This window comes from Kryptolebias marmoratus, linkage group LG12 (genome assembly GCF_001649575.2).
Source record: "Kryptolebias marmoratus isolate JLee-2015 linkage group LG12, ASM164957v2, whole genome shotgun sequence".
Classification (NCBI taxonomy): Eukaryota; Metazoa; Chordata; class Actinopteri; order Cyprinodontiformes; family Rivulidae; genus Kryptolebias; species Kryptolebias marmoratus.
The window spans coordinates 6,589,062-6,605,661 of NC_051441.1; the positions used below are offsets into that span (position 1 = coordinate 6,589,062).

Here is a 16,600-nt window from a genome sequence, read left to right on the forward strand (position 1 = left end):
GTTTGGTTCCAAAACTAAAATGTAAATAATTTAACTTGGATAAAGGTGAAGAATTAATATTGGGTCAAGTAAAGTAATATGGTTTGAGTCAATATTAAATAGTCATGTTGTACCAAACCACTTTATTTAGATTCTGTGAAGTCAAATATATTAGATGCAACAAATGGACATCAATTTTTTTAATTTAAGCTGGGCCACACTTTTTCCAGTGTAGGAGGGTTAAAAGAACAGATTTGAATCTATAAATCTCAGTCATAAAACCATTTAGGGTGTGTGAGCGGGTACAAAATGACTCCTGCGGCTCCCAGCTTGCCATCTGCTGTCTCACTCTGCATGTCTGACATGTTCCCTGAATCAAGGTTTCCTTTCAGAGTAACCTGACCACATACTGACTCTGAAGAAGAAAACAATTTACTGCTTCTCTCAGCTCCCCAAGAACCCAGAAAGCCAATCCTGTCTTCAGAAAATGTTTTACAACAGTATGTGGAAATGATGCATTTGTGGGGGCATTGTTAACACTGGCCTTGGTGTCTCTCACCAGATGGGCAGATTCATTTAAAGCAGCACTTAGGGAGGCAGGTAGAGACGCAGCTGCATGCTGGAAACTCAGCTCTATAAACTTGGAACCGAAGAAGTTAAGACCTTTAGTTTTACATCATTTCAGTTGAAATAGGGTTGAATGATGACACTGCAACAAATCCGAAAGACGCCGAGGAGATCACGTCTCCGTGTGGCCCTCTGAGCAGAAGCTGTTTTGTCACGAGAGCCCGGCGCGTCAAGTTTACACACTGAAACAGCCCCATCACAAGCTTTACTGAAACCTGCAGAGACAAGGCCGGAGCCAGAGAGGCAACCAGGAGTTTTCTTCAACCTGTCAAGAGTGTCACACACAGAGTGACCTTTAAAACACATCACAAAGATAATTTCTGCTTTTTTTTCATGTTAGCTTTTGTCATAATCCTAAAGTATTTCTTAGAATTGTAAATAGAGCAAATCATGAAATAATGTATAAAAAGTGCAGTAATGGGTAGATTTTTTTGTGGTAAGCTATTATGTAATGATGTCATTGAGAGTGTTCTGGGAAAACCAGTGGCTATAATTTTTGTCAACCTCATATTATAATCATCAAAAAAAGGTTATTCTGTCATTTTAAAACTGCAGATTTCCTACATTTATAACCTGTTTCCACAAAACCCACAAATGACTGCTACGTCTTTTACAGGGAAACACTGTTCTGTCTAATATGTGATGCAACCATCCAATTTCCAGCCATTTTTAACTTCAAGTAATTTGTGCTCTTCATCTCTGACTACTGAAATCAGTGGATGTGTTCATAGTCACCAACAAGCAGAAATAATTAGGGACAAATTGCTGTATTTGTCTGCATTACTCAGTGCTGAAACTGCTCCTCCAGTAGTGATGACTACAGGAATAAAGTTATTGCAGAAGAAATGAAAAAAAAAAACACCAATAAAATGTGCTAAAATTGTCCGTAGTTGCCTACTATGTTGTTTCTTATACAGTAAATGCACAGATTAAGCATCTTAGTCCACAAACTGTACAAAATAAATAAATATGAGCTGCAGCTCTGTGTAAGCTTCCTGTAGTCCAAAGAAATCACTTTTTGCTCATGAATATGTAAATTCATGCAGTAAGATGCTACAACTGATCAGATCTTAAGTGCAGTTTTGTGTGCTATAATTAAATGTGCGCTGATGGAAATATTGCATACTATTTGTATGATGATTAATTTACTTTCCAATGGAGCTGCCGTGGTTGAATATACAGATAATTACTGACAGAGGATGATAAGTAACCACATCACTGACATCTGATGAAGCTAATTAGACTTTTTTTTGTGACACATTAAAGCTGCTGCAGGTTACAGTTCATGCTCCAAAGCTGCTTGTTCCTAAAGTGGGCATTTTAATTATCCTCATGCAAATGGCTTTTGGTCAGTGAATGTCACAGAACTTGTTTTTTTTTTTTTGTTGTTGTTTGTCTGTTTATAACACAGCTCTGAAGTCAAACAGTTCAGATGTTTCATCTTCTGTTTATTCTGTGTAAATAGCAGCAAAAAGCAGAAAATGATGAAAAGGGCTGAAATGTTTCAATGACAGAAGAAAACAACTCAGAGTTCAGTTCAGGTAAACATGGATTTTTTTCTAATACAAACTGATCCTGCTGTGGAAGTAAATTCAGGATTATTGATGGTGTTTTACTGCCCCCTGCTGTTCAGTTTCAATTTTGATTTTATTTAATTTAAAATAGTTTATTTGATCAATAAATCAGACATATATAACAGCTAACTATTATGACAAATATTAGACCAGCAAAGAGAGATCACTAAATTAAATTATGTGACTACAAAAAATACATAATTTTACTTTGATTGTAATCTACAGCTTTACTGAAAGTAAAAAAGGGTAAAATAATAAAATAAACTGCTTTAGTTGTTGCAAACATTGTTTGCATAGAGTTTATAAAACCTGAACTATTTAAGTTTGTTTTCTTAAATGAACAGAACTACGAAGCTTTGAGTTGGATGTTGGGACAACTGAGGGAAACCAAGCAAACAAAACCTATTTTTATTCAGCTTTTAAGATTTAATTAATCTCAGTTTAAAATTAATATCACATATTTCAGGTGTTTGAGCTCAACTCAAATGATTGAAAGAATTTGGTTGTCTCAGATGGGTTGAGTTAAACTAACTTTTAACTCAAACTAAGTTTTAAGTGTAAAAACTGAGTAAAACTAAGAAATGAAGTAAAAATAAAATAAAACTCCTCTCTCTGTTGATGATCTGTATTCATGACAACGTTCCAGCTTGACCTCTCCTGTTGAAGCCCTAAAGGCTAAAACCTTCAAACCAGTGAGTGAAAGTCTGTTATTGTTGGGGAAAATAATAAATATTCAGACTTAGCTGTGGATGGATCACACACACAAGCAGAGCAGGACAAAAAAAAGAAAAACTTGCATTAATTTCTCAAACCATTGACAGTTTCTGCTAAATAGCTGAATAAATTTATTTCCTGATGGACTTCCTGATTTGCCTGAATAAAAAGCTTCATCACTGTTACATTTAAGCAGAAGGGCAATGAAGGGACAAACTCAAACTGTAAGAGCAGCTTTAATTTATTCAATATTCACATGTGGCAATATAATAGATTCATTCTGATTGCTTTATAAAATATTTACAAGAGCAACTAATCAGTAAAAATGACAGATCCTGCTGAAAAGTGGATGTGCTTTTTATGTGTAGAAGGCGGCATTATCTCAGCTATGTGGTAGTTCTTCATGTAAAAATCCCCCGTCCTGGGTTCTGACATCTCAGATGTGCGTTTTTTAGGACATAATTAGCACAGCTTGAAACATAAATGGTGCTCGGAGATTAAGAAAGGCTGCAGGTAGATTGTTTGGACTCCCTCCCCTAAACAAAAAGAAAACCAGATTAGAATCAAAGTTTGTTTCATTCACGCATTTTCAACAGCAGAATAAAAACTTAGCATGGATCAGTCTTTCATCTTTGGCCCCCATAAAATGACAGGGTTGCCAAGACAACCATGTACCTACATGTGCTCCTGTTAGCATGCTACTGATGCATAAGCTTTCCGGGTACCTGTTGTCTCTGCTGCTGGCGTCTGAATTCTTCTTCGCTGGCAGCGAGAGCCTGAGCGAGAGCCAGGTCCTCCTGTTCCTGAGGGCTGAGATGAAAACGAGCTGGATGAAAACATCTGGGAAACCTTAGTTTATTTTAGGTGCCACCTTATTACAGTCATTACTCATCTGTGTTCATCCCTGGAAATACTGGAGCTATTTCAAGGGATGAACGCCACAACCAGGGTTTGTTACAGGCTAAATAAATATAATAAGAACTGAAACTTGAATCAAAATGAACATTCAGATAAAGTCTTATCACCTGCCAACAAAAGGTAAAGGCGAAGAGATGGTGTTTGTGTCTGTGTGCGACTTTGTTTGTACTGTTAGAAAAATATCTCATGAATCACTGAACGAATTTTAACGAAACTGGAGTGGACCCTTTACAGCTCATTGACCTCAGCATACAGAAAAATAGCTATACCTCAGTGAATTTTAGTCTAAAGCTTTGGCATGAAAGGTGGCGGGTGATATGCATTCCTTTAACAAACGTTAGGCCTTTCAGTGGCTTGTTTTATTATGTTGATTTTCTTTGAAAGCAAAACTGAAGAAGAAAATGTCAACAAAGAATCTGTAAGAGTTCTTACATCCTGTAAAATAAAGACAAACCGAAGCTTCTTATTATTATTAGGCCATTCGAATGGCTAAGAAATCACATTTAAAATTGCTTTCAGTTTGGCTCAGTTATATGGAAGACTGGAACTCGAGAGTCTTCCTTGAAGGCAATCTGCCAACTAAAACATTTTCACAAGTAGAATAAGATTTCCATTATGCATGTGAGGATTATTAAATATTTAAGCCCCGTGGAGTTTGGTAAAGTGAAATTACAGGCTAAACTTTTGGTCAACTCTCATAACCCTTACTTCCAGGGTACAATCCAACATATCCAACACTACAAGACTCACTAAAAGCAGCTGCCTTGGATCTGACTTTGTGGATTCAGAGTTTTGTTTCTGCCACACCTAACTACAAACTGAATGCTCTAAAGAAATCGCTGTATGAAGTACAGCTATCTGAATTAAGAACATTTGGGTTCATTATTGTCCAAATAGGTTAAGAGTTTTTTTCAATTTTGGTAAAACACATGTTTAGCTTTATATTAAGAGTGCAAGAATAAATGTTTAACTCATAAAAAGTACATCTAATTAATGTTAAATCTACAGTTTGTAAATCAACAAGCACGATCTGAAGATAAAGCAGACGGGAGTGGTTTGAAATGACAGGAAGTCCGAGATGATGCTGCTGCAGACTCACCTGAGGGTCGGCTGCACAGTCTGCCTCGAATCAGCCAAAGACATCTCCAGAGCTCTCTGTAACGCCTGCTCCTCTGTCTGCAACCAAAACGGCAGAGCAGCATGTTTACCTGCACCTTTTTTTCTCTTATAAGGGAGATTTAAAAAATAATAATTTCTAGTGATCTTAGTGATGTGAATACCATGCCAGCTTGAAATGATGCTGAGGGTGGGATTACATTCTGTGCTGAAACAGAAGTAGGGATCTGCTGAAGAGAGCTGGACAGAACAGAAACACAAAATGTATCAGTAAGGCTGTTACGGATTTGGAAAGCGGACTATTTGTTTTTTTAAAAAAAAAAAAAAAAAACAGCTACTACTCACCCAGTGCTGTGAGCCCTGTTTGAACTGACACCATTAGAAACAGGTCTGGGGTTTCCTGCACCGGATGAACGAGAAGCAGAGGCAGAGGAGGCAGCACCACCCTGGGCCCTCGTTACAGCAGCATGTCTACAGGAAATCACAACCTAATATCAGTCACCGGCCCTAATTGTGGTACTTCGGATAGAACAGCAGAGTCTGTACCCACCCGGCTTTGGACAGAGGTTTGCCATCAGTCTTACAATCATGGTCTAATGGGTGTCGGTGTTTAAGACAGTAGTTTAAATGACACTGGTCGCAGGTCACTCGGATCATTTCCTTTTGTTTACAGCCACCTTTAGAACATTTGTTTGTAAATATCTAAAAGGGAATGGAAAAAAAAAGTTAGTATTTCTTTTTTTGTTCTGAGTCACAATAAGTAAAAGTGAAGAGTTTTATTCTGACCTTTCGTTTTCTTTGTGCAGGGTCTGATTTGCAGTCCCGGTCGATATGTTCGCCAACTTTAATGTCAGGCATCTCTCCTCTCTTGATGGGAATCGGGGTGTTACATAACGGGCATACTGGGACCTGGATATCCTACAAAAAAAATAACAAGTCAAGAATAACATTATTTAGCCACGAAAAACCAACTCAGCTGCATAATACAAGTACACTGGCAGTTACACAACACTAAACATAAACACACAATAATCCCACAGCAATAAACACAAAGTTAATTCAATCAAAAACATTAACTCTTCTTTGAGCTGCTCTTTTTAGGGGTTGCCACAGTGAATCATCTGCCTCCATCTTACCCAATTAATAGCATCCTCCTTCACTAAATCTGTGAACCTTCTCTGTGGTCTTCCTCTTTTCCTCCTCGCTGGCAGCTCCATGTTCAACACCCTTTGTCCGATATATCCACTACCACTCCTCCTCACACATCCACACCACCTCAGCTTTGCCTCTCTAACTTTAGCCCTTTCTCCATGAGCTCGACTCGGCCCCACTCAGGTCGACCCGGCGTGGGTTCAGAGATTTCCATTGGGTGATCCCACCCGCTTCCAGGACCTATCTGGCTGAGGTTCCAAGCGAGCTGAGCTGATAATTTCACATTAGCAGCCTGCAGGCCACTGACTGGCCAGAGAGCCACACCACTGGAGGAGTCATGGCAGCAACTGCTTCCAAACCGCCATTTTCATCCACCATATTTTACAGCCACACAGATTTGCTTTTATCCATTTTTTTTTGTTTAGGGTAAGCCTTGTGAGCTCTGACTCACTGAACTTGTGAATGACTAACCATAGATCGAGCATCAGGCAAACAATGACCTCGATCTCCTCCATTGTTGGGTGTCGCCAAAAAAATGACATCGGAGGAGTGTCGAGCAGCCCTGCTACGATCCCGCCCACATCAAGACGGCACTCAGTTGTATGGAAAAATCACAGAGAGAGTGCAGAATCAAATTAAGGCGAGGCAGGTTGTGCTACATTCAACAATCGAAAATTGCCTTTTGTCTCAACCTGAGTTGTCCCTCTGGTTTACTTCTGACTAATCTAATCCTGTGCCTTTCAGTCAGTCAGCCCCAATGAAAATCTTAGTTTTAGCTATTCAAAACTTGAACAGTGTGACACATAGATTTTGCAATAGTTTGGGATGATTTGAATATGTTGGGGATTTTGTGAATCAGAGGTGAATATAGTAAAAAATATATGTATTCTTTCAAATCAGAAAGCACACATAGGCCCACTGCAACACCGCTGCATATGTGATTTAAATGAAGTGAATGATAAACCAAGAATCAAACTAATTTACTATAATTATAGATGTTTATATGTGCACTTGTTTATTTTGCAATCCCTTGATTTGGTTTAAACACAAATGGGATTAAACATGTTTAAAAGAGTAGTTACACTTTATAACCTTTAGACATTCATTTGTAGTCACTCACCTTTTTGTAGGAAGATGTGCATTTGTGATTTGCATAGGTTATGTGATCCTTACAGAATATTTCTTCACAGGCATCACATCTCATCGGAAGAAAATCTGCAAAAATGTTTAAGTTTAGATCAGACTTGGCACGGTAAACAAACACCCCATTCTTTATGATTATTTCAGATCGTACTCACCAAGTTGTTTGCAGGTTTTCTCAGAACAGTGCTCTCCCAAGTCTGGAAACTCCATTTCTGCCAATTATCTTCAGCTGACAGTTTATTATTAATTATATCCAACCTAAAACAGTATATACAAATAAGTAGAACTGTGTGAAGTGAAGTGAAGGTTTAAAGGATCTGTCAGGGATGGGCTCTATTCTAACTTGTGCTGAGTCACGTGACTTCCAGGACCTACAAACAATGAGTTTGCTAAATTGCTAGCAGGCTGGCTAAGCTAACTAACGCGATGAGACTAACAGCTGATCGATTATGTAATCAATAACAACTCATGTTGTTGACGGTTTCAAACAGGGGGAAAAGACTGCGTCAAACCATTAAAATAAAGCCAAGTTTAAGTGCCAGAATATAGCAGATAAATAAACATGTAGTATTATTGAGGCAAAACAACGAAGCTTTAGGCTAAACCAAATTTAACTTAAATTAACTTCAGCGAAAAGAGTGAACTTTAAATGATATCTTTTTAAGTCCCCAGAACAAAACACGCTAAGCGACTGTTATAAGAAAGTCACTTTGTTTTTAAATTTATTTTTCTCACTGGTAGCTTTGCTATGCTAACACAAGATGAATCAACTAACCGTCGCTTTTGTTTGAGTTTTACTCACCTTGCTCCGACTTTCTTGCTCGATTTTCGTTTATTAAGATGTCAAAAAGAAAACGAAGTTCTTCCAAATTATCTGTGTGAAGCTACTTTTTTTTTGCTTGTCCGTTTCAGTCCGTACCGTACGTACAGACCCCTCTGCGCCGCTGCCTCATCTGTTAGCCGCAGAGCTGACTCCTGTTTTGACATGTCACGCACGCTCCGCCTACGCCATGACGTCACTGACGTCCTACATGACGACTCATCGTGACTGGTGCGGTTTTGTGAAACAAACGAGTGAACTCTAGAAAGATCCAGATCTTTACACCATGAAAAAACCCTTAGAATACGTTTAGGACGAGATTAAAGAATGTTAAATTAAATTAATGCTGAAGTTTTCCAACTGTTTTCAGATAAATTTATGTTTTTACACATATAGTGTGTTCATTAGATATGAGACATCATGTGTGGCTTTTCCAGAATATATGTTATTGTTAAGAAATCGGAGTAAATATTTAATATTTGAATTTAAGACAGTGTATCCAAGCTACTCTGCTGATGCTCAAATGCAATTGATTTCATCACCACTAGTCTAGAAACACAGGTGGTATCATACAAGATATTCAATAAAAATAAATTAATTAAACAGTTCAAATAAATTACCAGAGGCTAGACAAATTAGCAGTGCAGCTCGTCATGTTCTGACCATGTTAATTATTTATTATACCAAAGATAATTGAAAGTGAGAAAATGTGATTATTTAGTGTTTCAGTCTGCAGCTGTGACTCAGTGGTTAAAGCTGGCGTCCTCCAACCAATATTTGGAGGTTCAATTTCTCCAGTATGCCACATGTCAAAATATCCTTAGATAAGACACCGAATCCCTCAGTGCATCCAATGTTTGCCATCAGTGTATGGATGTGATCTAAAACACTGATTAGACTCTATAGAATGATTTATTCAGATTAGATTTGTAGAGTGCTGTATGAATGTGTGTGGATGAGGACGGGTAAATGAGGGCACAGGTGTTGTAAAGGAAGTTAAGTGATCTGGTTGGTTAGAAAGGTGCTATAAAGTACACTCCATTTACCATTCAAATTTGTGTATTCATTACATATTCTTAACTGAAAAAAAAACCAAAACCAGATAAATTAATCCTGTTAATCACATTTGTCAAAAATGGTGACTTTCCTTGTAATTATTACTATTTAAACATTTTACTTATCTAAATGAGTAACCAAAAAAGTTACAACATGTATTTCCAATACAAAACAGTAAAATTACATTATGTATCTCTCCAGCAGTTTCATTTAAAATGCAGATTGATTTTTCTTTTACTTCAGACTTCAAATCTACACAAGAGCAAAGTTGTGAGGGTTAAGCAAAAGATCTCTATATTTACATATTTCCAAAAACTTTGGACTGAATATTAAACCAGAAGCAGTCACTTTTTTCATTTCTTTTTGACTTCAAAGTCTGGATGTGGATTAAAGAAACCCAGCTTGAAGAGTAAACCTTTCCACACATCATGTGTGTCAGTGAAGCCTTCAGCCAATCAGACCGAAGCTGAGTCACCACAGAGGTGCAGCAGCTGCAGGAGAGCGTCTGCAGCACCTGACTTGTCCTGAATGCAGCTGTCTCTTTCTCATGATGTCTTAATGCCATCTGACACCGTGAAGTCTCACAGCGCTGTTTGAAGTTGGACAAGCTGCCCTGAATCAAGCCCATAATGCATCAGGTCAGCTGCCCAGCCCATCACTTTACAGATGTAAAGTTTGGCAATCAAATTAAGTAAAGTAATAAAGACAAATACTACCAATGAGACATTTCAGGCAGCTCCCGGGGAATATTTACTTAATTCCCTTTAGTGTGGATTTCTGGTTTTATGATTTTATTACATCAGTAAAAGCTGGAAAGAGAAAACACTTTGGTTAAAAAGCATCATAACCCCCTCAAAGAATCATATCCTCTTAAACAAACTAATTGGGTGCTATACTTGCCTCTTATGTTTAACAATTTAATATCTAAGAATGGCTTATTAAATGAATATAGTTTTATATGTGTAGTACTTTAAAGAGAAGTAATATTAGTTTGAAAAGTTGAATATTTCTTAAAGTCTCTTTTCGGGGCTGGAAACTGCTTTTGGTTCACTACCTTTACACAAGTAAGGCAACCTGAACACTGGAGTATTTTGTTTTTTGTGCTCTAATTGAAGCACATTAGTCTCTATTTATGTTTTAACTGTGTCGAAATTTATTTTCTGCCTAATGTGACTTAAAATGAATGTAATTCCCTGGCTGTTAAATTACAGTGTTGGAGTCTCTCAAACAAATTGTCCTTGACTCATCAGCTGGAAAAAATATATGTGCGTTCTGTCCTTTAAATTATTGGATTCATAGTAGAGTATTTTAAGTACAGAAATGTGTGTAAATGTGCATAACTCACTTTTATTAAAAAGTGTAATAGAGCCATATAATTCCTATATTACAATATGACGTTAATAATTAAAACAGAGGTCCCATAATCCAATCACAATTTCTGACAAATGGTTTTTAGATGTTCTTAGAGTTAGGTCTGGTCTGCTCTCTTAGATGAGGGAATATACTGGAGAGAAACTGACCTCAGCATTGTTTCACACAGGTTAAATCTCCTGCAAACCAATGACTTAAAATGATGATTAATGCATGAAGAGAATCTCCTGGTGTCTGCAGGTTTTACCAGCTGATGGCAGCAGAAGTCTTCATAAAGCAGCTGCTCACTGAGCTGCTGAGAAACCACACAGGGAATGGATTATAATTACTGCAAAAAATTATAAAACATGTCTGTGTAACAATAACAGGCTAAAGATTTAGTCCAGAATAAAGTTTATCATTCCAGCTGTCTCAAAATATATTACAGGCATCTTGTAATTTAGTACATTGTTGTACTTTTTTCTGCCCCTCTATAAGAATATGTGTCCTAAAGGTGAATTTTAAAACATGTTTTCCGTTGAAGTCCACATGGAGCAATGTGATGCTTTACTTTTATTTAGAAGACAAAGTTTAGGAAAGACATTAGGAAAAAAAGTGGGATTCAACATTTTGCTAAAGAACATTTCAACATTCATTTTGGGAAATTCTGGGATTGAACCAGGAAGCCTTTGAGAAAAGAACAACCCGTCTGCCTTTAATTCAGGTTCAACTTGTAATTAATTTATTGTAAGTTTAATTTGCATCACTGAGGACACGGCTTTAGAAACTCACACCTTTCACACACTCTCACACACATCCCCTTTCTCCTGTGGCAAACAGCTTTTCCCAACCAATTAGGAAGAAAAATATTTACTGTAAATTACTGCTGGTTCATTTATTTACAGTCTGGCATTAGAGCTGCAGCTGATTTTTTGCACATTTATGGTTATTAAAATACAATTGAGCATTATATCCATTTCTGTTTACAATGTCTGTTTAAGACAAGTGCATTTTAGGATGTAGAAGTAAAACTTATTTCTGTTTTTTACAAAGTTTTCAACAAACTATACATTTTACCATTGTCAAACTGTTTTACATTTTGAGCTACATTCAAAAAGAGCTAATTGGTTTAACCGGTTCACTTCCAGACCTTTATGTTTGTGCATAATTCACTTTGTAAAATGTCTTTAACCACAGGAAAAAAAAACACATTTATGGAAATACTTTATAAAATATTTTCATTTCGTGTTGGCTTCTAATAATACAAACTATGTGGTGAAACCAGAGTTTTTCTTTTATTATATCAAAATAAAATATAAGTTGGCCAAAATAAAGGACTTCATAAGTTATTTCAGGTTGTATCAAGAGGTCAGGGGTCATCGTTTTCTTCTAGCTCATTCTCCAGAAAGTTTGGTTAAAATAAACTCATGAACTTGGGTTGTTTGTGTCACATTTCATGAAGCCCTTCACATTTGTTTGTGAAACCTACATTTTAGCCCTCCTGCTTGGAACGGAAAGCAAACAGCCACTAGAGGGCACAGCAGGTCTTTGTAATGACAATTTAAAATGCAGCTCTTTGAGTTTGGGTTCAGTGAAGGCCCAGTCTAAGGTCAAGGCACAGGTGAGTGTCTTAAAAGGTGTGTTACAATGAAGCCCTGTGAATAAAACATGTCAATGTGGTTGTGTTTGTGCAGGATGTTACCATAAAATGATTTGTGGATGAACCACAAAGTCAGCCGGCAGTGTTTAAATTCATATGTTTGCAGCACAGTTTCTTTGTAAGACTGCAGAATGTCATGCAGTCACTTTGACTGCTTCTTGGTGCACACTAAAACCTGCTGGGGTAAAAACAACCTAATCTGTAACTCAGTGCTGTGTCAAATATGGACAGAGCCAACCATGGGTATGGTTTTAACCCAGAAATAGTGTGAAATTGACCAGTTTGCTGATTTAGAGCCACTAAAAAGTTGAGTTAAAAATAACAACCCAAAATCGGCCTTATTAGATAATTACATCTTGGGTTGGTAGCTGGTACAAACCATTATTAGCGTCAGCTAAGACCAGCTAATATTTAGTTAGGAACCCAGAATCACTGTCTACTGAAAACTAAAGGTGTTAACAAAGCCAACCAGGTTAAACATCTGCTTATGGGTTGTTTCTTATACCTTTACTTATTATATTCTAAAGCAAAGGTCCAGTCAAGTCCAATTTGGTCAACTTCCAGCTTAAAATAGCAGACTGAAAAATGACAGCTCAACAACAACCCAAATACTAAGTCAAACCTTCTGGATTCAGTATTTGGCAAAACCAAACCAACAGCTTTAACTCAGCAACTGAATTACCAAAAGAAGGCAGCAGCTTTTAGTGTGTGTATCAGAGGGATATAAAAGGGCTCTGTACTGGAAAGCACTGTATAAGTATGGGCGAATGAGAAACATTATAAACATTGTAGAACCTGTAGAGGTTAAACAGGTGCTATATAAGTGTGGAGCATTTACTTCCAAGTTGGCAACAACAGCTACAGAAGCATGAAGCAACAAGTCTGTTTAAAAGGTGGCTAAAAGTCAAGTTTGTTGTTTCGTCTCTAAACTTAAGTTGTGTAAACTCATTTTGCCTGCACACAAAGTAGGCCCAAAGTGACCTGAAGTGCGGCGGATTGCGTTCAAACATCTTCCTCTAAAGTTTGATGTTGATATAAAGAAGATTTAGGATGTTGGCTGCGGTGCCATGATGCCTCAGATCAAACAGACCCATCATGTGTGAGCACAAGTCTTATGCAGTCACACAGATTACAGCACAGAGGCTCCATGTGAGCAGAAATAACACACACAGTGACAGCACACACTGCTTGTTTAAAAGCACCTATTCAGATTTCCACCAATCCATATCCATTTGGGATTATATGCAGGGTGGCTTAAAAATTGGGCTAGACAACACTTCCCCCCCCCCCCCTCCTTATTCCTGTAGAGTTGAATTATTAGATTGAAGTTGAATAATAAGCAGTGAGTCAAACAGCACACCCTTCATCTGCGGAGCTGTAATTAACGGGGGCAAAACGCAGGCGGTGGCGAAGGGAGGAAGAGGAGGAAAAAAAAAAAGCAAATTATTCCGCACAAAGGCTTCTCACAAATTGGCGTCACCATTTCTCAAATTATATCATTACTATATTTTGAAAATGTTAATCTGTTGAGCGGATTTCCCGGGGGAGTTGAGTAAATTAGTTCTATTTCCGAGGCTGCCTCTCTGCAAAGGCGCGGCAGCGACAAGCACCTCTGATTTGCTGATTACAATTAGACTCCCCAGTTTGGGCTCCTTCAAGCATTGATAATTTTCGGCATATTAAGCACGTTTTAGCAAAGGTGATAAGTCAGTTTTAATTGAAATGAAATTATTATTCTAATGGAAGTTTGGTTATTATTATTAGGAGGCACTAGTCATTCTAGCTTCATTTTTAATATATAAATGCTGCGGAGTAAAAAAAAAAAGATTTTGAAGGGCATTAGGGTGTCAGGATTGAATGAGGTAATTTGAAGGGAATTACTTTCTCTTCTATCAGAAATGAACTGAATTAAAAGTCCAAATCAATCGCTTTCACTTCTCCATTCTACTTTGACAGCGGCACAATTACAGATAATTAGATGGGAGGAAACTTTTAATTGTGGGATTAGAGAGGGAGAGAGAATTTGTGGATCAGAGAAGAAAAAAAAAAAAAAAAAATCCAGGCAGAGTTTCTTCCTTAAAATCGAATCAAAAGGATTTGTGAGCTTAAGATGGCAACCATTTTTTCCCCCTCTTCTTCTTCCTGCTGTTTAATTGGGACTGCATCTAGTTCATCCAAATCATCCCAAAAACAATTAATTTATATTTAATTCTATAATTATCATCAAATCGAATAATGTGCAACCTAATTTAGATAGTTAAAAATTAACGTGCGTGAAGTTAATTGAGTAATTAAACTCCTAAACTGCTGCCTATTAATTTGCCTGCCTAATTAAAAATGAATGTGATTCTGTGCTGCTAAAGTAGGCATCATTACTGGATGGGCTTGTAGATAAGGCCTGTGACTTTTTTTGGGTGGGGTGGGGGATTTAGGTGGATCACATCAACACCTATATTCAGTTTGAAAGCCTGAGAATATCAGATTTGTGGTTATATGGTCATGGAGTCAGGTGTGTAGCTGCAAAATCCTCTTAAAGGCGGCTAAACAGATGAGCAACAACAAATACTGAGACTGAAGACGTGTGTTTAGGTAAAGGGATGGTGCAGGAACAGAGAGTTAAGACTTTGCATGAAACTTTGATGAATTTAAACCCGAAACGAAGCATCTGGGCCTTAGGTTTGACTGAGTGGGAAGTTTGTCTGCTGCTCCATCTTTACCTAACTCATCACTGGGCTGAGTGGAGGATTCACAGCCAGGCAGCCACCCTAAAGAGATTAAAGCAACACTCCCATAAATTATTTCAAACTGATTAGAAATAAAGCAAAGAAAACCCTCTGACTCTGATATAGAAGCTACACTTCAAGCTTCAGTGGGACACGCGTCTTTAGATTTATATGACTCGAGAAGCTTTTTAAACAATTACTGGTACCTCTTCCTAATAAAGGTCTCTTTGTAAAGGGTTTATTAATGCTTTCTAAACTGGTTTGTAAACACTTTATATAATCATTTATAAAATACTGTTTTGAAGCAGATCATGTGCTGGACTTTTATTCATTTACATAAATGTAATTTAGTTGCTCAGATTACTTTTTTTAACTGAATAACTTTTTTTTTTCCAAATCAAACTTTGTATCTTCAACAGGTGCTTCCATGAAGGTAACTTACAGACAAATGTTTGTTTTTTAAAATTTAAATGATGAAGAAATTAATTAAAGTACAGCAATTCATCTAAATATTGGGCCTGCTCTCACTGTTTTATAACTGTTTTTTTATATGATTGTTGATGCCTTTTAAATTTTTTACAAACTCATGTTTATAAACTATTAATGAATCCTTTATGAAGGGGCTCTTATTAGGAAATGCTAATAATTTGTATATTTTAGGTGAGAGGTGATAAAAGGTCAAGTCTTGATGCAATCAGTGAAAGACAAAACAAAAGAATAACCACGTGTTTAATTAAAGTTAGGTTGTTTATTTTGAAAAATCAAATAGTTTGCATTTGAACTTTACACATATAGTTCCCCATATAAAGTGTGATGAGGGATTGCAGCTCAGTTGGTCCATAAAGACAATGCAAAATGCAACAATGTGTTTTTTTCATAATACATCTGTATAGTAATAAAAAAAAGTTTTATTTATTTATTTTTTGTTAATGATGTCTTTTTTTCTTTGAACAGCTGTCCAACAGAACAGTCATAAAAAGGTAACAAGGCAGGGCAGCATGGGGCTGAATGCTGGCCTTGTTCGCCTTATTATCGGGTTAATTAAAGCTCGGATCTGACAGTGTCATGTTGGAGAAAAACGGATTTAAATGCAGCGTCTCTGGAGACTGTGGAGACAGTCAGGGGCTGATTCTCATTCTGCGCCTTAAAGCTGAGCCACTGCTCTTATTTATTGATTATTATAATATAATACAGGTCCATTGATTTTTTTTGACGTACTGAATTAAATGAATGAGTTAGAACTGCTCACAACATCTTATTTAGTTGAGTGCTGAAATTCAAGCGGACACAGGCAGAGAAAACGCTTCTGCTGCGAAGGCATATGGATAAAAGCACGAGATCATTTCTGAGGAGTTCATTAAAATGGAGGGCTGAGCACGCTGAAATGTACAGAGGGTTGTTATTTGGGCTTGGGTGGGGGGTTGGGGGGGGTCAAGTGACGAGCGGATTATATACTTCCTCATAATAATATTAATTAAACAATTTGCATGCTAATAGGGTAACAATTATCGCAGCTTCTGTTGAGAGATTCAGGTTATTACAACATGCCAATCCGGGAGCCAAGGGTCAGGGAGTGAGTGGGGTGCGAAATTTCAACTCTGATTAACATTACGACAGCGCCAGACTTGGGATAAATAAAGTCGAATTAATTCTTTGAAAAACACTAATGAGCAGACAGAATTTAGGCCGCAGACGTTGGGAATGTGGAACAAAGCAGTATTTTGAGATATATATATATATATATATATATATATATATATATATATAT

At 37.2% G+C, this 16,600-nt stretch overlaps 1 protein-coding gene across 3 annotated transcripts; it reads right to left on the bottom strand.

Annotated features, from left to right (window-relative positions):
- Positions 1-3,114: 3,114 nt before the first annotated feature.
- LOC108228760 (AN1-type zinc finger protein 2A-like) lies at positions 3,115-8,193 on the bottom strand. 3 transcript variants are annotated; one of them, XM_017404370.3, is made up of 10 exons: positions 8,026-8,193; positions 7,379-7,481; positions 7,201-7,295; positions 5,715-5,846; positions 5,479-5,630; positions 5,274-5,399; positions 5,093-5,168; positions 4,912-4,988; positions 3,574-3,704; positions 3,115-3,430 (listed from the first exon to the last, which is right to left on the bottom strand). In XM_017404370.3, exons 2-9 carry the CDS (start codon positions 7,431-7,433, stop codon positions 3,593-3,595), a joined length of 825 nt encoding a protein of 274 aa, XP_017259859.1. In that variant the 5' UTR covers positions 7,434-7,481; positions 8,026-8,193; the 3' UTR covers positions 3,115-3,430; positions 3,574-3,592. The 3 variants fall into 3 exon arrangements, with proteins under 3 accessions (XP_017259859.1, XP_017259858.1, XP_017259860.1); XM_017404369.3 differs by having other exon boundaries at positions 3,620-3,704; positions 8,026-8,192; XM_017404371.2 differs by lacking the exons at positions 7,201-7,295; positions 7,379-7,481; positions 8,026-8,193 and adding an exon at positions 6,552-6,681 and having other exon boundaries at positions 3,620-3,704.
- Between the last annotated feature and the right edge of the window lie 8,407 nt (positions 8,194-16,600).